The sequence below is a fragment of the Pimephales promelas genome, chromosome 2 (assembly GCF_988280905.1).
Source record: "Pimephales promelas chromosome 2, fPimPro1.hap1.1, whole genome shotgun sequence".
Classification (NCBI taxonomy): domain Eukaryota; kingdom Metazoa; phylum Chordata; class Actinopteri; order Cypriniformes; family Leuciscidae; genus Pimephales; species Pimephales promelas.
The window spans coordinates 48,590,019-48,609,919 of record NC_142770.1 but is presented as its reverse complement, the minus strand read 5'-3'; the positions used below and the strand labels follow the sequence as shown (position 1 = coordinate 48,609,919).

At 41.0% G+C, this 19,901-nt stretch overlaps 2 protein-coding genes across 2 annotated transcripts; one reads left to right on the top strand and one right to left on the bottom strand.

The window, feature by feature from the left end:
- The first annotated feature begins 1,980 nt into the window (after positions 1 to 1,980).
- Positions 1,981 to 18,127, top strand: LOC148997686 (NLR family CARD domain-containing protein 3-like). The gene is made up of 7 exons (XM_089120357.1): positions 1,981 to 2,021; positions 2,275 to 2,370; positions 2,656 to 2,769; positions 8,545 to 8,640; positions 8,722 to 10,446; positions 17,670 to 17,741; positions 18,013 to 18,127. Exons 1-7 carry the CDS (start codon positions 1,981 to 1,983, stop codon positions 18,125 to 18,127), a joined length of 2,259 nt encoding a protein of 752 aa, XP_088976483.1.
- LOC120494873 (uncharacterized) lies at positions 11,349 to 12,759 on the bottom strand. Its single transcript, XM_089117919.1, has 3 exons — positions 12,668 to 12,759; positions 12,163 to 12,445; positions 11,349 to 12,020 (listed from the first exon to the last, which is right to left on the bottom strand). Exons 1-3 carry the CDS (start codon positions 12,757 to 12,759, stop codon positions 11,349 to 11,351), a joined length of 1,047 nt encoding a protein of 348 aa, XP_088974045.1.
- Positions 18,128 to 19,901: the final 1,774 nt, after the last annotated feature.

The following is a 19,901-nucleotide window of genomic DNA, read 5'->3' as shown; positions in this document are numbered from 1 at the left end:
CAGCCCTGTTTTACACCTCGTTTGATGGGAAACGTACCAGACAGCTCACCGTCAAACTTCACCCTACCCAGCATACCGTCATGAAATGACTGAATCAGTAAGAGTAGAGTAGGTGGATGCCAGCTTTCTCAAGGACCTGGAAAAGAGATTTTCTGTCCACGTAGTCAAAAGCTTTTGTTAGGTCAACAAAAGCCATGTAAAGCGGTTGCCACTGCTCTCGTGACTTCTCCTGTAGTTGTCGGACAGCAAATATCATATCAGTGGTTGATTGCTGTGGTCGGAACCCGCACTGCGATTCTGGATATGTATCTTCAGCGATTTCCTGCAAGCGTTTCAGTAGAATACGAGCAAGTACTTTGCCAGTGACAGACAGCAATGAAATACCTCGATAATTGTTACAGTCACCACGATCACCTTTGTTCTTATAAAGAGTGATGATCGTTGCATCTTTGAAATCTTGTGGCACTTGTTTGGCATGCCAGCATTTCAGAATGAGTTGATGAAGATGACTGGCTAATGGGATTAGACCCGCTTGTAGCAGCTCACTTGGTATCTCATCTGCACCTGGTGCCTTTCCTTTATTCATACTTTCAATGGTGGATAACACCTCAGCAATGTCAGGTTCATCATCAAGGTGATTATGGATTTGAGATTGGGGGAGGTTTAAGAGCGTCTGACGGCAAGCGTTTCCCTCTGCTCCATATAGCTCGTTGTAGTGCTCTATCCATCTTTTAAGCTTCTCCATCTGATCATCTATAGTAGATCCGTCTTTGTTCTTTAAGACACTACAGGTTTGAGATGTGGGTCCTGTTGCAGTCTTGATGGCTGCAAACATTTCCTTGAGATTAAAATCTCAATCTTTGAGTGTAAAAGTGTTAATATTAGTTATTAATCTACTTTAAAATAGAATTTTTGTCCTAGATTATGATCATATTTTTTTTCATTTGTTGTTTTTCTTTATAATGTAGTGTTTAACACACAAAAGAGTGATTATCAGTTCAACACACAGAGTTATAGAAATTCTAGTTCATTAAAAAACTGCGCTGGTATCGGATTGGTATCGGTATCGGCCGATACGGAGAATTTTGGTATCGGATCGGTTTTGAAAAGCGGTGTCGTTGCATCCCTAAAAACAGAGCGGGTCTTAAAAACTTAAATGACTACTTCTATCACTATAATATTTACTGCATTAGCTTTCAACTCGTTTTAGAGAACTCTGTTACGAACTCATCCATGTCCAGTTCGTGTGTTATTGCTTCTTCATGAGCTAAAAGCACAAGTTTTTTCCTCTGATGGATCATTGTTCTGCGTAACGGTGTCCACGTTCTTGCCAGAGTAGAGAATGAGCTCTCCATGAAGCAGTCGAGACACCCATGACCACAGCAGATACACACAACTGATGAAGACCTGCAAATGCATCTTTATATTCCTGCAAGAGTTTGCAAACAGCAGGACATTCAGCATCCGATGGAGGTTTTTTGGACAGCATTGGTGTGGAAACAAGAATTTCATTCAGCTCATTTTCTGCAACCCCTGCAAGACTACAGAGAGCCTCAAGCAACTGGATGTCCAGAAATGTGTTGGATTTTGGCATTACACCTGAGAGGATTGCATCAGCTGTGTAAACCTGTTTTCTATCTCTGATACAGCTGTATCTAGTGTGTTCAACATGTGTCGTCTCAGAGCTTCAGTGGCAGATTCAGAAGCGGACCCTTCTTGCCCTAAAGCTGAAGCAATGCCAGAGTCCCCATAGGAGGGGTTCACAGTCCTTCCAGGGTTTGGTGAGAGCTCAACAGTAGACATGTCAGCGCCGGACTGCTGAAATCCACTGCCATTTTCTCTGAGATTTACAGTGAACCAAGACATCCCTGCACAACTTCAGCTGCACTGCTCAAATGAACATGCTGAGACTGTAGGATGGCTTTTGCTGCTTTTAAAATGGCCAGAAGATGAATCAGAAATTTGACAATTTTTAAAATAATGGCGTCGCTTCAGCTGAGAGAGAAGCAAGGTTTTGAAAGGTCAACTGATGTACTGTCATCATTAGAAACCTTTAAAAGAGTGTTAATATTCTTATTATCCTCAACACATGTTCTGGCTTCATAAAGTGCTGGTGTGGGGCCAGGGTGGGCCAAGCTTCTGATTGGGTGGGAGCCGGGTCTGGCTTCAGTTAACACAGTCACATGATCCCTTTTCTCACACACTCCAGAATTATCATGAAGGTTATTTAATAATTTAATATTTTAATATTGTGTGTGAATGTTTGTTCATCAGAGTCAGTGGAGGAGATCAAACTCATCAGATTCTCCTGATCTTCATCATGGCTGATTCACAATCATCCAGAGATGGAGATTTCTCTCCAGGACACAAGTACTTTCAACTAACACTGTTAAATATTGTGTCACATCTCAGAAATAGAGTTACCCAGCCCACAGACACACAGATCAAAGAAAGTTTATAGAAAAATACATATCTTTTACCTATTTCTGCCTGTGTTTTTGTTTTGAAACAACATGAAATATTAAATAAAAAGATCATAAAGTTTCTTCAAAAGTGCTTTTTGATTAAAAATGGATGGTTATTTAAAATTTTTCCTCTCATAAAGAATGAACACAGTAATGTAGAGGATTAAACTTAATCTGTTCTCTGTTCCAGTTCAGTCCAGCAGAAGAGCTCAAACCCAGAGTCCAGCTGTGTGTCTGTGAAGAGTGACCGCTCTATGGATCATCCACTAGCGTTTAAGAGTGGAGACAAACGGCCTAATCTCAGGTATATCATTTATATAAATGGTAAATGGTAAATGGACTGCATTTATATAGCGCCTTCATAGACCTAATGGCCACCAAAGCGCTTTACATATTGCCTCACATTCACCCATTCCTACGCTCATTCACACACCGACGGCGGTGTCAGCCATGCAAGGCGCCAGCCAGCTCGTCGGGAGCAGCTGGGGTTAGGTGTCTTGCTCATGGACACCTCGACACTTGGCCAGGTGGAACCGAGGATTGAACCACCAACCTTTCGGTTCGTAGACAACCCACATGAACCACTGAGCCACTGCCGCCCACATAAAAGATGTGCTTATAGTGACACTTCTGAATTAGACTCATAATTGATCTCAGTCAGTCTAACACTAGCAATGACATCAAGTAAATGTAAGCTGAGGTTTTCTCCACCTTTATATAATGGAGTGGGTGTAAAATTGAGCAGATGTTGGTAAGCTTTGTAAGGATTTGAACAAATACATTTTAAGTTGAGATCCTGCAAGTTTAGGTCTATTAAAGTCCCCGTGAAATCAAAATTGAACCTATTTACTTTGTTAGCGCATATTACTAGTCTTGTGGTGAACAATTAATCCGTGCTAGTGAATATATATTAAAAAAATGTTTTACCTTAGTAATCTTTAATCAAAATCTGAAAAGTTACTTCCGGTCTGGAACGGTTTCTTTTTCTGATGACGTAGGTTTCACAGTTTGGGTGGGGAAACGCTTAACCACTCCCCTCAAACCGTTAGTTTGCTATGAGCGAGAGATGGAGAGGAGGAGAGCTAGAGTAAAACCCTGCCCTCTGTTCAATATTCCGTTTCACGGGGACTTTAAAGGATCATTCCGGTATTTAACACCTTGAGTTTATTTTGTAGTTAGTTTTGAATGAAATAGAGTGGTGGACTTAGAAATTTTGACAATGGGTCCTGTCTCGACTTTTTTATAATCGTCTGTGACAGCTTTAGACTGGGTGTCTATGGGCAAGCACAAACATGTCCTTAAAACAACCCTTAACGTTCATTTTCAAAACTGTGCAACTCACCGAGTGGTTGGTGGTGTTCGTTGATGTTCCAAAACAAGTAGCGTAGCGAAATACCGTTTCTGTCGTGTTTTATTTGTCATTTGTTAAAATCGCATTAATGTCAGTGCTCGTTGATATTACTGCGCTAGCTACCGGAAAAGGAAAGGGGTCTGTTTACATTTGTAGTCTTTTCGCTCGGTTCTCCGTCTTGCCATATTCGACTGTGTCTGTGACTTTTTTTACGGTGCGCTAGACACCGTGTCCGTACAGCGTCCTGGTTGTCGCCATCAAGTGGTCGGGAGTGTGCTAACGCTTCAGACTCAAATATCGAGCGTAAGTTTATATGCGGTTGTGAGGTATCTGAAAAAATAGTTCCACAATAGCAAACGACACGGATTGAAAGCATACATAGCGCCGATATATTTGTTTTTAATCATCAACGAACACCACCAACCACTCTGTGAGTTGCACAGTTTTGAAAATGAACGTTTAGGGTTGTTTTATGGACATGTTTGTCCAGTCTAAAGGTGTCACAGGCGAATCTAAAAAAGTCGAGACAGGACCCATTGTCAAAATTTCTAAGTCCACCACTCTATTTCATTCAAAACAAACTACACAATAAACTCTAAATACTGGAATTATCCTTTAAAGGAGCATTTCCCCCATTTCAACATCAATCATTATTGAAAGTGGATCATCATATATGTAGTCGAAATGTAAAAGAATTTGTGAAATTTTTGAATTTGGAAAAAAATGTTACATTTTTTTTAATTTGGTGCCCTCTTGACCGAGAAAAGACAGAAAATAACCGAGGGGCGCATTTGTTTGTAAGACAACAACTCCCACAATGCACCACATTGCACAGCTCCACAAGCCTCACCCACTAATCCGGAACTGCGCACACATCAGAGAAATCACTCTTCCGTCTACAAGGCTAACGTTAGCTGCCACCAGAGTTTGAAATTCATTTCACACAAAATTTCTAGTTAGTTGGCTTTGGTGAGCAGGACGATCGAGGGTGAGGGACGTAAGAGGACGGCGCGAGGCCGGTGGCGTGAGTGATAATGAAAGACACCACGCGCTGGTCTCGCGTCTCTCACGGAGGAGTGAAAGCATAGAATGAGGAGTGAAGATGGCAGATCGAGAGAGAAACAGGCCTGATTTTATGTTGTTTTTTGTTTCTGTTGTGTAACGTTACAGCAGTCGTCAATGAGGGGCTGCTGGCTTATACTTTCGTTTTGTATTTGTTCATTTTACTATTAAAATCAGTGGTGTAGTGCAGGGTATACGCAGGTATACGGCGTATACCCACTTCCTTTTCAGTCGGCATTGCATATGCATATTGCAGTTGCTAATCCAATTTCGTGAATAAAAAAACACCCAGTTAGAGTCGTACCCGTAATATTAACTCTAATTTGATTAACTCAATGATTCTCCCATCGCGACGATAACTGACCTTCTCATCTGATCTGCTTCAGCACTCACCTGCTCGTCAATGTCAAAATGTTCGTGAGACCAATCAAAGAATGCAGTATTTTTGTTCATAGAAGCGCAAGCCGAGCGCGAATCCCAACGCGACGCTTCACTTCAGTTAACGACAGTGCAAGATAAGATGCAAGTAGCTCAAATATATTTGTATAACGTTTTTTCGAATGTGTTTGACTTTTCACTGCTTGTATAACTTGCGCCACTTGCATCATTTAGCCAGAGGGTGGCGACAAGTGACTGTCTTTTTGAGTGAGCAATTGAACCATTAATTAAATTAACAGATTAGTCCAAAAAACATTGATTAATTTAGTAAAGAAAAGTCGCTGAAACTGGAACTGATTCTCATGTTTAAGAATCTGATCAAATAGGCTACTTCATGTTTTTAAAGATATTGTTGTCAATTTTTTTGGCCATCAAAACACCTTAAAATGCACATTTCGAGATCAGGAAAATCTAAATTTTCTCGGAGGGGGCATGCCCCCGAACCCCCCTAACAATATAATTTATGGGACCTGGCAGGCACCTGGGTATTTAGAAAACCATATGTGCAGCCCTGATATGCAAGAATACTTCTGATTATATGTCAGGGCTCGAGACTAATGGCGTCCTATCGTCCTGGGGACGATACAAAATGTGTTTAGGACGAACAGAAATATTCTCCAGGACGCCTACAGGACGAAAGACATTTTGTATGTGTGTTCACAGGGCTCGAATTTCGGCGCGGGTATTGCGCATAATTCTAATCATTCCCGCAGGTCTCCTAATTATAATGCGTGATATTCCCGCAATCGTAATCCACACAGATTATAAAATGCCAGACGCAATTTCACAAACAGCGTGAGTGTTCAGCGGTGCCGCGTCTTCTCTTCTCTCAAAATGTTGTGGAAGGCAAGCATCAAGCGCTGCTTCGATAATACACACTCGCGTTCAGGAGTCGGGACATGACGGGATATTCACTTGCACAATCGGGCTAGCAGTGCTTTGTGAATGAAGTTTACGATTTGCACGTCTTTTTAAGTCTTACCAGTTTAAACATTCAGGCGATTTTAAACTGATCAGTGCTCGCGCGCTCTCTGGGATGACTATGCGCACATTCATAGAAAATCCGTCTCAAGAACAGCTGGCCAGTAACAAAAGTTATTTTTCACGGATTATATTGCAATTTAACATGCAAAACTGTGTCAATTTCGGTCTTCGTGAGTATAATAGTCTAAACATAGTCGGTTTTGTCTTTAATAAGCATAAAACCTTACTGTCTATGCATAAAACGCATGCCAGCATAATGAACACAGAATCTGTGCCCTAGCACTTAAAGAGACAGCAACCGTCAAAACAACAAGTTTAAGGAAGTAAAGTTAAAGGAATCAGGATTGATAGCCTATGTAGGCCTATTTAATTTATTCTGGACTAAAATAATATCTAATGTTATTTTCCATTTGATTACTTTATTCAGTTTCTGTCTATGAATATAGTGTTAGACCTTCAAAAACTTTTGTCTTTATTTGTATCTTTATTGTATTTATTTGTGCAACTTTTTTCAATTTAATTGAACAATTTAAATCAAGCTTCGTGTTGTGTAAATTCTTAACATTTCCCCATTGTAAAAATGTAATGAGCGCAAACATTCATGCAAGATAAATAATAATTTTGTTTGAAAAAAAATTACGGTATTTTTTAAGTCACAGTAGTTAAATCTGTATCTGTATTGCATGTTCAAACTTTAAAATCATTCATATTAACTGCTTAATAGATTTTTTTCCTCTGGAAGTATGTACGGTAGGTTTGGAAATTTTAGAGAAATTCTAAATTGTAAATTAATGCATTACAGATGAACTAAACCCATTATATTTTAGTAATCTGAATTGTTTTAGTTAACTAACAGCTATGGATGATAACAGCAGGTAAAGAAACAAAAGTTTTTAATTTGGGACGGTTGACATTCACTTTAGGACGGTTCAAATTGTCATTCAGGACTGTTCCAGGACGGAGGTGAAAAAAGTTAGTCTGGAGCCCTGTATGTGTTCTATTGTATTCATTATACTCTATATTCTATAGTCTTGCATAGTGAATAATAATGCAAGACTAGTAGTCTTACATGTCACTGTTTATAACACAGAGCGTTCATCCTTTGCTGGGACGCTTAAAAAAATATTGGCATAAATTAAGAGTATACCCACTTCTCCAGGCACCACTACATCACTGATTAAAATGTTTAAATGTTCTCCGGTTCCTGCCTCCTTCTTCCCACAACAACAAACCCCGTTCACGTTACATTGGCAAACTCATTAGTGAATTACTCCTCATTTGTATTTTTTTCTATATGGTGAATTACTGCATGATACCTGGATGTTCAGTCAGGCGAATCTAGGTTGGTTCACATCACAACACAACACAAACGTCCGTGTGCTCGTCTGATTCAGAGCTTTCGTCCAGGAGTAATTGCCATCGTTGAAATTCTCTGCAGCAGACGGACTGTATCCGTAGGCTGTAGCACACAGCGAGAGTACAGGCAACAGCAATCCGCCTCAGCTCGAGCCAGTCCGGGCTCCTCGACCGCGACGGGCAGCCGCCTCCTGTTCCTCCATCAGCCTCAGCTGCTCTAAACTATACTGCGACTCGTAAAGATATCCACGAACATCGGATTCGAGCAGCAGACTTTCAAAACCCTTTTCTTCCATATCATGTTTAGTTTCGTCCATCATTATCATACTTACTATCTCCACAGCACTTGTTAGCTTAGCTTCCAAACAAGATGGCGGATATTGATTCAGTTTCTGCAAGTGAAGTCCCACCCACTGATCTGTAATAGGGTGAGTGGGTCCAACACCCTGGAATAATAATGAGGAGCTAATGTTTGTAGTCTCTACACTTTTTAATGAAATGTGACTTCCTGCTTATCGTGACGCAAAATGACGATTTTTACATCATAATAAGCAGGAAGTAAAACACTTAAATCCTTATTTCTCCTGAGATGGGAGAAATAAGGATTTAAGTATTTTACTTCCTGCTTATTATGATGTAAAAATCGTCATTTTGAAATAAACAATGACCATTCAGAAATATGACTGGGTTTCTAAAGATACAAAGCTTAATGCAAATGGGTGAAGTGTCCCTTTCATGATGATGATTGTGCTCTTGTGTAAAGCTCTATGTATTGTATTGTTAATACATTCACACACTGTAAAAGCTGTTGGTGTGTTACTCAGTTAATGACACAATTACATCAATATCAGTGTGTCTGATTCTTTACCCTCTTCATTCTGATTTAAGGTCAAATCTTCCATCCAGACCAGTTAAAAACAAAACTGTGTTCATGCCTGTGATTCAACCACAAGACTTTCATGAACGCATGAGTCCTGGTTTCAGGTAAAATGCAGGACTGTCGTTGTAATTTATGTTTATTTACTTCTCTGACTTGTGTAATAATGTGTTATTGTAATCTTCCAGCCATGACTCTAAAGCTGCTGAAGTCCTCAACACACTGAGATCAAATCTGAGACAGAAGTTTGAGTGTGTGTGTGAGGGAATATCAAAGCAGGGAAAGCCAACACTCCTGAATGAGATCTACACAGAGCTCTACATCACAGAGAGTGGAAGTGGAGAGATCAATAATGAGCATGAGGTGAGACAGATTGAGAGACAGTCCAGGAGAGCAGAAACAGAGGACACACCGATCAAATGCAGTGACATCTTTAGACCTTTACCTGGACAAGACAAACCCATCAGAACTGTGCTGACAAAGGGAGTCGCTGGCATTGGAAAAACAGTCTCTGTGCAGAAGCTCATCCTGGACTGGGCTGAAGGGAAAGAGAATCAGGACGTCCAGCTCATATTTCCACTGGCTTTCAGAGAGCTCAACTTGATGAAGGACAAAACACTCAGTCTTTCAGATCTTCTTCATCGCTTCTTCCCTGAAAGCAGAGAAATGGCCATATCCAGTGATGAGTATAAAGTGCTGTTCATCTTTGATGGTCTGGATGAGTGTCGTCTGTCTCTGGATTTTCAGAGCGATGTGAGGTTGTGTGATGTGACTGAATCAGCCTCAGTGGACGAGCTGCTGACGAACCTCATTGTGGGGAATCTGCTTCCCTCGTCTCTCATCTGGATCACCTCCAGACCAGCAGCAGCGAGTCTCGTCCCCTCTGAGTGTGTCCATCGAGTGACAGAGGTACGAGGCTTCAGTGACACACAGAAGCAGGAATACTTCAGGAAGAGGATCAGTGATCAGAGTCTGGCCCACAGGATCATCTCACACCTGAAGTCCTCAAGGAGCCTCTTTATTATGTGCCACATCCCAGTGTTCTGCTGGATCTCAGCCACTGTTCTAGAGGAGATGTGCAGTGAAGCAGAGAGACGAGAGATTCCCAAGACTCTCACTCAAATGTACACACACTTCCTGCTCATTCAGACCAACATCAAACATGAGAAGGACTATGAGAAGAAAGTGAAAGATGAAGACATGATCGTCAAACTGGGGGAACTGGCGTATCGGCAGCTTGTGAAAGGCAACCTGATCTTCTATGAGGAAGACCTGAGCGAGTGTGGCATTGATGTGGCAGAAGCATCAGTTTACTCAGGATTGTGCACTCAGATCTTCAGAGAGGAGTTGGGCTTGTGTCTGGGGAAAGTCTTCTGCTTTGTTCATCTGAGCATTCAGGAACATCTAGCAGCTCTATATGTGCATCTCTCCTTTATCAACAATAACATCAATGTGTTTGACCAGATTACCAAACCAACTAATGGAGGCAAAGTGTCCCTATCTGATCTCCATCAGAGAGCTGTGGATGAGGCTTTACACAGTAGAAATGGGCATCTGGACCTTTTTCTTCGTTTCCTTCTGGGTCTGTCAGTGGAGTCTAATCAGAGTCTCTTACAAGAACTAAAGACACAGACAGCAAACAGCTCTCACAACAATGAGGAAACAGTTGACTATATTAAAGAGAAGATCAGGGAGAATCCCTCTCCAGAGAAATACATCAATCTGTTTCACTGTCTGAATGAACTGGGGGATCTTTCCCTAGTCAACGAAGCTCAACCTCATACAGATGGAGGATTACGTGCTGTGACACTCTCTTCGTCTCAGTGGTCAGCTTTAGTGTTTGTGATGTTGTCCTCAGAGGAGACACTGCAGGAGTTTGACCTGAACAAATTAATTGGAGGCAGAAGTGATGGGTAAGTAACACTGAGTGCAATCATTACAGTCTAAAACATTATGAACAAAGAGAAACTCAGAGATCAGAGGTGTTTAAATCACGGGCTCAGACTGATTTCTGGGATATTGTCCATAATTTGTGGGTGTTTCTCAAACCGTGGCTGTGTCCTAGTAAGGCTGCATATCTCAACTGCCACGTCATCAAGCGCCTCTGAAGGCCGTCTCAGTTTGAAGGATCTTTTGAAGACAGACTTCATTTTGTGTCTTTAATTCAGATCATTTTGAAGGATGCATCAAGTGTGTCCTTCGTGTTCTTCAATCTCCCACAATCCTTTGCACTCATTCCAGTTCATGTAGAAGAACTGCTTGAAAACGAGTTGGCACTGAGTTTATCTGAGTTCATTATGAAATGTAAGACACAGATAATGTGTTCGGAGATGAAGGCATACATGTTATCTTCTGTTTGTGTGTAAATGAGTCACTGAACACTAAACTGACAATAATGTAAGACAATGGGAGACACAGACGGCTGTCATTCACTGGATTGCAGTAATACAGTATTTCTGAGTTGCTAAAACACATTTTTTGAAAATTTCTCTCGCTTTCTCAAAACCTTAAACACAAATCACCAAACTTAAGCTACACTGTCAAAACCTTTGACTTGTCTTGCTATATCAAACAATTGCTTCAGAATTATGTTATCTTTACCCAACACCAAACACTGTTTTCAGATATCACACACATCCAGCTAATGCATAAACACTACACAGCAGTCATTACACACTACAGAGATAAATGCAAAACACTGCACTCAAGGCATAGTAGGGGGAAAAAATTGTTTATTATAAAGTACTTGCACAATCCTGCACACAAATATAGTCACAAACAATATATGCCGCATGTTGGTAGCAATGTTTCAGAATCATTCTGCCTCAGCATCATGCCTCTGGGCATGGTCAGGCCACAGGACCTCATCAACGTCACAGGCAATTCTGTCCCTTGCTAAACAGCGGGGAAAGAATCCTTTAGCATGACGAATCCAACCTTGAATCGATTCCACTCCAATGTTGTCACATGCTGCATCCATTGACTGAAGGAGATTTTCCTGTGCATATGGATTTCTGTCATAGACCTTCCACCTCCATGCAGAAAAAAATTCTTCAATGGGATTAAGGAAGGGCGAGTATGGTGGGAGGCATACATTTATAAAACGTGGGTTATTTTCAAACCACTCACGTATTCTAGGACCACGGTGAAAGTTCACATTGTCCCAGATTACCACGTACATGGGATGCTCTGCCTGCTCATCACCTCTCTGTTCACGTCTCAGTAATGCTTCCTGTAGAGCATACAGAAACGTAATAAGATGGGCAGTGTTGTAAGGTCCCAAAGTCACATGGCGGTGAATGACCCCGTAGCTGCTGATGGCAGCACAAATGGTCACGTTGCCACCACGCTGCCCAGGCAACTCTACAATGGCTCGTTGACCAATAATGTTGCGGCCTCTTCTTCTCCTCTTGGCAAGATTGAAGCCAGCTTCATCCAAGAAGATGCACTCATGAGGCCTCTCCATGGAATCCAGTTGAAACATTCTCTATAGAAATGAAAATAAGTAAATTTTTGATATAACGTAAATGATATAGCATTCCAGGCTTCATGGCTCTGTATTCATGTGCTGCATTTCATTCAACAGTGAAGATGTACAGAAACTCAATAGTGCTGTATAATCTCTGAACATGTACATATTGATATCGTAGCTCTTTTACCCTCTCAGAATTTCTCTCGAATGGTACGCGGTAGGCTTGTTTAAAACTTATCAGGTAGCGTTTCAGGACACGGTCAATTGTGGAGAGACTCACACTGTTGATTCCTTCAAAGTTCTCGTTGTCTTCCTCAACTCGCTGTTTTATTTCACGCAGACGAATGAGATTATTTTGAAGGACCATATTGACAATGATGGTCTCCTGCTGTTGTGAGAACATACCTCTCCTTCCATCGGCATGTGGCAGTCTTTCAATTCTAGCAAATAAAACCGCTTGTTAGAATTGTACAAACAGACCTAATGCAATGTCACCAAATATGTACAATACATTAAATATATATTTTACAGTAATACTATTAGTTTTACTGTAATACTGCTAGAAAAGTATCAATTTGTGGTTACAGTAATTTACTGAGACGTTCCACAACTGTACATACTGTACTGTAAGTTTGAGGGACCATAAATGATAGTACACTTACCGGTTCTCTTCTCTGAATGTCCTGACAATGGAGGCCACAGAGAACCTGCTTATATTTGGTTGAACACGTAGTCCTGCCTCCCTCATACTCATTCCATGAACCAGAACATGGGGTGCTTCTCATTTCTTATTTGTGCATCCTCGTTTCCTTTCCTTGCTTCCTTTCCTTGCGTCTCAGCTCCACCCCCTGTAGGACGTGAGGGAAGGAAGCGAGGAAAGGAAAGGAGGACAGAGGAATCGAATAAAAGCTTTTTTATATACATTGGAATATGATCACTCGAGCGTCACTCCACAGTGTCATCAGCAGCGCTAAAAGGATCTGCCCTTATGTTGTTGAAGTTTGGTAATTCATAATAAATAATAATAAAGATAGACTATACTGTTGAAATATCTGAGATATGTGGTTTATATAAACTGCAAAGGTAAAGTATAAATTAAAATGATTGTGACCGATGTGAAGGGGGAGGAGAATTGACACGTGCGTCACGTTTAGTCAATATAACAGTTCCGCGTAGGATGCACCTGTGTATCCTCGCTTATGACTCCTCAGGAAGCCTCCTATCTCCTCGATCCTCGACTCCTCACGGTGCAATTAGAGAATTGAGATGTCCTTCAAGATGGCTGAGCTCGATCGGTTTCCGGGTCATAGGAGGGAGGACGGAGGAGCGAGGAGACGAGGAGGGATATTGAGAAGCACCCATGGTGTATGATTGTTGCTCTAATTTCATTAGAAATGATGGCTCTTGTTCTTCCTCCTCCTCTTCCTCCTCCTCTATCTCTTCCTCCTCCTCCTCCGTCTCTTCCTCCTCCTCCACCTCCACCACCGTCTCTTCTTCCTTCTCCTCCTCCATCTCTTCCTCCTCCTCCTCCTCCATGTCCATCTCTTCCTCCTCCTCTCCCTCTTCCTCCTCTCTCTCTTCCTCCTCCTCCGTCTCTTCCTCCTCCTCCACCTCCACCACCGTCTCTTCTTCCTCCTCCTCCTCCATCTCTTCCTCCTCCATCTCCATCTCTTCCTCCTCCTCTCCCTCTTCCTCCTCTCTCTCTTCCTCCTCCTCCGTTGTCTCTTCTGTCTATTCCCCCTCCTCCTCCTCTGTCTCTTCCTCCTCCTCTCCCTCTTCCTCCTCTCTCTCTTCCTCCTCTCTCTCTTCCTCCTCCTCCTCCGTTCTCTTCTGTCTATTCCCCCTCCTCCTCCTCTGTCTCTTCCTCCTCCTCTCCCTCTTCCTCCTCTCTCTCTTCCTCCTCCTCCTCCGTTCTCTCTTCTGTCTATTCCCCCTCCTCCTCCTCTGTCTCTTCCTCCTCTCTCTCTTCCTCCTCCTCCTCCGTTGTCTCTTCTGTCTATTCCTCCTCCTCCTCTGTCTCTTCCTCCTCCTCCTCGTCCACGTCCACTTCCACTTCCTAGGGATGGCTGACGCGAAACAGACGTTCCGAAGCTTTGCGAGATCCCGAAGCAAAAATGATTCGAAACACTGATCCGAAGCGTGATTCAAAACACCCACAGTCACGTGACAAAGGCTAAATGAAGCTTCTAAGTGTTTCATCAGGTGGAGTGCTCCGCCGAATCAGGGTTTGATAGATAGGTCGGTCGGGAAGGATCGCGTGAGCAAAGTGCACACAGAATGCCTATTCTTAAAGTCTTGTGCTGTTTTATGAAGGCAAAAACCCATATAATGGTTTCGATTTAAGTTAATTGGCAAAATATAACGCTAGAGACAATGTTAGTTTATACTTTTTACATCTCATGTTCGGCAAAAGCCAGGCTCGAACTCGAGCACATTACAGTTTTTCTCAATTGCTTAAACACTATAACCAGGCTTTTGAACTAAAATTTCAAAACCATAATGCCATTTATCAAAAAGCACACCCATTTCCCTAAACTATAAACACTATTCCCTGTTTTGACACATGAATCAGAATTGTTGAACAATCACTGCCAAACTCTACACACAAATCCCTTAATTTCTCATTGCCTAGACCATGTGGTCATTTAGAAAGCACTAGCATTCAATATTGTTCACTCAAGTCAGCATAGTTTCAGCTCACTTAGCACACAATTACCCAGATGAAAACACTGAGAGTCACAATTTAACACACATCATTCAGAACTTTCAAGGTGCCTAAAAGTGCCAGAGTCAGTTCATCTGAGTTTTGGAACAATGGATCCACAAAGAAATGAAGGAAGAGGACGTGGAGGGAGCGGAAGAGGATATGGTGAAGGAGGAGGAAGAGGATATGGTGAATCCTCTTTAAAGAGAATCACCATAAAGAGGATATGGTGAAGGAGGAGGAAGAGGAGGATGCGATGAAGGAGGAGGAAGAGGATATGGTGAAGGAGGAGGAAGAAGAGGAGGACGTGGTGAAGGAGGAGGAAGAGGACATGGTGAAGGAGGAGGAAGAGGACATCGTGAAGGAGGGAGAGGAGGAGGAAGAGGACATGGTGAAGGAGGGAGAGGAGGAGGAAGAGGGGGACGTGGTGAAGGATGAGGTAGAAGAGATGGTGGTGAAGCAGGAGGAGAAAAGCAGTCTCAGATGAAATTAGAGCCACTTGAGTTGATCATGTCCTTGTCCATGGCATGACTATGAGGGAGGCTGGACAACGAGTACAGCCTAATTTGAGTCACTTCACCTTCGCCTCCATCATCAGAAATTTCAGGGAGAAAAACAGGAAAACAGGGGTGAGTCAGGCAAAAGAATTTTACCTCTGCTGCCGGGCTAGGGCTAATATAGCCTGTGATGTGGATGTGATTGGCTTGACCCAGACCAAAGGCAGGAGGCTGAGGTGGAATAATCTTTTTTTTTTTTTTTTTTTTTTTTTTTTTGTGGTACTGTGTAGTACATGAATGAATAAAAATGCGCCAATGTATCCATTGGTTGTGTCTTTTGTCATGTGAAAAAGTTTGTGAGGAGGGGAACCACAAGTAACATAACTTACCAGTTTTGGAAATGTTGTTTTGAATTTATTGGACCAGTCTGTTAGACTATGTTGTAGTGTGTGTTATTTTGAGGGCTTGTGTGTCCTGTCTGAGGGCAAAGTTTGTTTTTTCAGCAAGAGTGAATGGTTTTGAATGTAGAGTTTCATTTTGACCTGAAAATAGGTTGTTTGGGAAACTGGGTGAGACGTTATGGATTTGTGTTTACTGTTTTGAGAATAAGAGGCATAGTTTCAAGAAATGTGTTTAAGCAATCGAGAAAAACTGTAATCGTTCTTTTAAGAACTATGCGCTCTACGATCTACGCCACTGTAGATATTCGTCACAGGCCTCTTTTTGCTTAAAACACCCCCCCCCTCCCCCATACACACACACACGCACACACACACACACACACACACACACACACACATATATATATATATATATATATATATATATTGTCTCTCGCGTTATATTTTGCCAATGAACTAAAATCGAAACCATTATATGGCTTTTTGCCTTCATAAAACAGCAAAAGACTTTAAAAATAGGCATTCTGTGTGCACAATATAGACAGATTAATAGAAACAACAGAAGAGAAATTAATATTTTTAAATAAAAATCTATAAGAAAGTGAGACATTGTGGCTTGATTTGTTTTATTAATATTAATTTTTCATGACCAAAATAACATTATGCAATGTGAAGAGACTACAGGTTACAAGCATCATATATTTTAAAAATACAATAATAAAAAAACACATTGTTGTAAAGGTTGTTTCAGATCAACACCTGCAATTGACCACTAGGTGTCACCATGGAGACGGGTGTCGGATTGATTCGAAGCCTCGAAACAATATAGCACATTTGCTTCAACTGTTTCATTGCTTCACAAAGCCTCGATCTGCCCATCACTACCACTACCACTTCCACTTCCACTTTCTCTCATGCCCTCCATTGTGAAAATCACACATGCCATTTGGATTTGACATGGCTTTAAATTCACATTACTGATTAGGTGCAACACATTAATGATTTGAAACAGGTGTGTTCAATTTTGAGTGATTGTGTGTTACCGATGACAACAGTGTGTTACTTGTATTTCACTTTTGGGGCTGTGTTGTGCCATTCTGAGTTGAAGTGCACCACAATGCTACATGTGCTTTGAGAATGACAATGTGTTTACAGTTTTGCTGAAACAGTGATTCTGATTTGCTAGTTGTGTCTAACCACATGAGAAGTGTTTAAAGTTCTGCAAACTGTGTGATTCAATCAATAAAGTGGTTTGTACACTTGCAACTTTGGTTTTGCAAATGGATTTTAGTGTTTTAACAACTCAGAAATACTGTAAAACAGCAAGTTAATAGAAAGTATTTTTCCAAAATGAAGTTTTAATAGTGACAGCAAGTGGACGTCCGCGGATCCTCCTGATGATGATAATGACGTCACGCGGACGGCCAAAGTAAACTTCATAAAACAGTGAATGTCCTTGATGGCGTTCAGCTCTACTTTCAGCTGGAAGAGTGACTAGTGACTACACATACACACACCTCATTCATCCTCATCTCGTTCACACACACACACACACACACACACACACACACACACACACACACACACACACACACACACACACACACACACACACAGGGACGAAACGACGAGACATTGCAGTGCAAGTGTATGAAATGATCAGGAATGTCCATGTGAGATCAGCATCTCGTGTGTGTGTGTGTGTGTGTGTGTGTGTGTGTGTGAACAAGACGAGGATAAATGAGGGGTGTGTGTGTGAACAAAATAAGGATGAATGAGGTGTGTGTGTTTGTGTGAGTGAGTGAGTGAGTGAGTGAGTGAGTGAGTGAGTGAAAGAGACGAGGATGAATGATGTGTGTGTGTGAATGAACGAGACGAGGATGAATGCGGTGTTTGTGAGTGTGTGTGTGTGAACGAACGAAACGAGGTTGAATGAGGTGTGTGTGTGTGTGCTGCTTCCCCAGCTAATGTGACTATATGTTTTCTAGCATTATGATATGAATTATTTTTTATTATTGTTAGTATTAATAATGAGCATTATTATTTTTTTATTTTCGATTAGTGTCCCACAAAACACTGCAGATGAAGTTCTTCAGAAGCTGATGCCTGTGGTCACAGAAACTAGACGTGCTGTGTAAGTAACACTGAGAACAAGCATCACTGCTAAAACATTATAACAGTTCTTACTTAAACATTATAAATTAATGGATTAACAAATAATATGAGTGACACACTTCAGCTTTTAAACCCTCCACCTATCTGATCTGATTAATGATCTACGGAACTGTTTTTATGATATTTGTGAGAATTTTTTTTCAAATATATGCATTTATAATCTATGTATATAATCAATTATATTTAGCCTTTTTTCTATTGGCTCCCTCAATCCCTCAACTTTTCTATAGATATAACTGTCAGGCCCACTGGAGCCTCATCAATAGAGACGCATGCGCTGAAAACCTCTGGAGTAAACTGACCCTGGATCAGAACCGGCTCCGGAGCTGCTATGGCTACTTATGAGAGAGATAGCTATGGGAGAGATAGATCATGAATTTAATGACTTTTATAGGCAATTTGATGCACACGATTTTAAAGATGCCCTCTGGGATAAAAAATCAAATCATACACCATATTCCATACCAGATGGGGGCAGTATACCTCCAGAAATACCTCCACGGCCGCGCGCACTCTCATGTCTTCAAACAACACGGGCGAGCGCTGAGTTGCTGTCTCCCTTGTGTATATTAATCAAATCAATTGACACGATAGTAAAAGGTTGGAAGGCCGCAGTTTCACGTGGATCATTTGGAGATTTTCAGAGACTAGAGACTAAATGAGCAACATCTCAATACTAAATTATAAAGGCCGTCTCATAGACAAGCCGGTGCATTTCGACGATATGGGAAAATTAAAGCCCAGGCATTTTTAGTTTATGGTGTTCGTTTTGTTCATGTTACATTTTTTATCATTAGTTTGAATTAATTTGACAGACAGCATTCCCTAATGTGGACCAAGCTAGCGCCTTTCAGAGCTGCCAACTCTCACGAATTCACCGTGAGACACACAACTTTTCACACACTTTCACGCCACATCCATTTTGTCATGCACAGAAAAGGACACGGAGACCGATCTCAGCTCTCAGATTCTGTTCATTTTATTACGCAATTCAAACAATAAATGCAGTTTTGGTGCTTGTAAATGTTAGACGACAGATCCATAGCACACGTGAACTGATCATCTCTACTAGCTAATGGAAAAAGAACACAAACACTGTTGAAAGATACAGTATGTTACAACTCACGAAAATGTATTCCTCATGCATAATATTGATCAATCATTTTTTGAACTCTTCCCTGAACTGAAATGTAGTAGTGGGCTGTATTTCCACACGACTGCCATCAGGTTCAAGTACACACAAGCCGGCGTGACTTACTCAGCTATTGCAGTTTGGCTGGTGGTAATGTTGCCCGCCCGCATACCGCCTCCCATGGCCAAAACTGGTATTACGACACCTGCCGGGCCGGGGCTAGTAATTTAGCATGCTAATTTAGGTTATATCTCGGCAGCACTATAACTTGTCAGTTTTTTAATGACATCATTGCACTTATTTCTTCTCATTCTTTTGATGTGTGTAGCTCATTTTTTGGATATTTTTACCTCAATTATTCCATATGGCACCTTTAATTAAATTAGTAGGGATTTTTATTTTAGTTTGAAAACAGAAGAATATCTGCACATTGATATATATCTGAACTGTGCTGATCAGCTCTGCAGAGTTGGGTAGATTATCCAAAAACTGTACTGAAGTAAAAGTACATGTACTTATAGAAATATTTTACTCAAAGTAAAAGTAATAATCTTGAAAGTTACTTGAGTAAGCGTAAAAAAGTATCCAATGAAAAAACTACTCAAGTAGTTAGTTAGTTACTTTGGATCACATAGGCCTATATACTGTGCGTTCGGTTCGTCAATCAAATCACAACACGCACTCTGCCTTTCAAAAGTTTTTTTAATAGAATTCTCTTCTGCTCACCAATGCTGTATTTATTTGATTAAATACAAAAAAACAATAATGTTATTAAAAATTATGACAATTTAAATAACTGTTTCCTATTTTCATATATTTAAAAATATAATCTGAATTTCAGCATCATCACTCCAGTCTTCAGTGTCACATGATCCTTCAGAAATCATTATTTAATTTTTAATTATATTTTGATGCTCAAAAATATTCATTATTACTATCAATGTTGAAAACAGTTGTGTACAATTCTTTTTCAGGATTCTTTGATGA

Bases quoted from the DNA above. Each gene is read 5' to 3' on its own strand.
- LOC148997686 (XM_089120357.1), top strand. From the start codon at position 1,981: ATGGCGTCGCTTCAGCTGAGAGAGAAGCAAGGTTTTGAAAG. The intron at 2,770-8,544 runs GTATATCATTTA...TTCTGATTTAAG, and splicing joins GACAAACGGCCTAATCTCAG to GTCAAATCTTCCATCCAGAC. The intron at 17,742-18,012 runs GTAAGTAACACT...ACTTTTCTATAG, and splicing joins ACAGAAACTAGACGTGCTGT to ATATAACTGTCAGGCCCACT.
- LOC120494873 (XM_089117919.1), bottom strand. From the start codon at position 12,759: ATGAGTATGAGGGAGGCAGGACTACGTGTTCAACCAAATATAAGCAGG. The intron at 12,446-12,667 runs GTAAGTGTACTA...TTTATTTGCTAG, and splicing joins ACATTCAGAGAAGAGAACCG to AATTGAAAGACTGCCACATG. The intron at 12,021-12,162 runs GTTCAGAGATTA...TCATTTCTATAG, and splicing joins TACGATATCAATATGTACAT to AGAATGTTTCAACTGGATTC.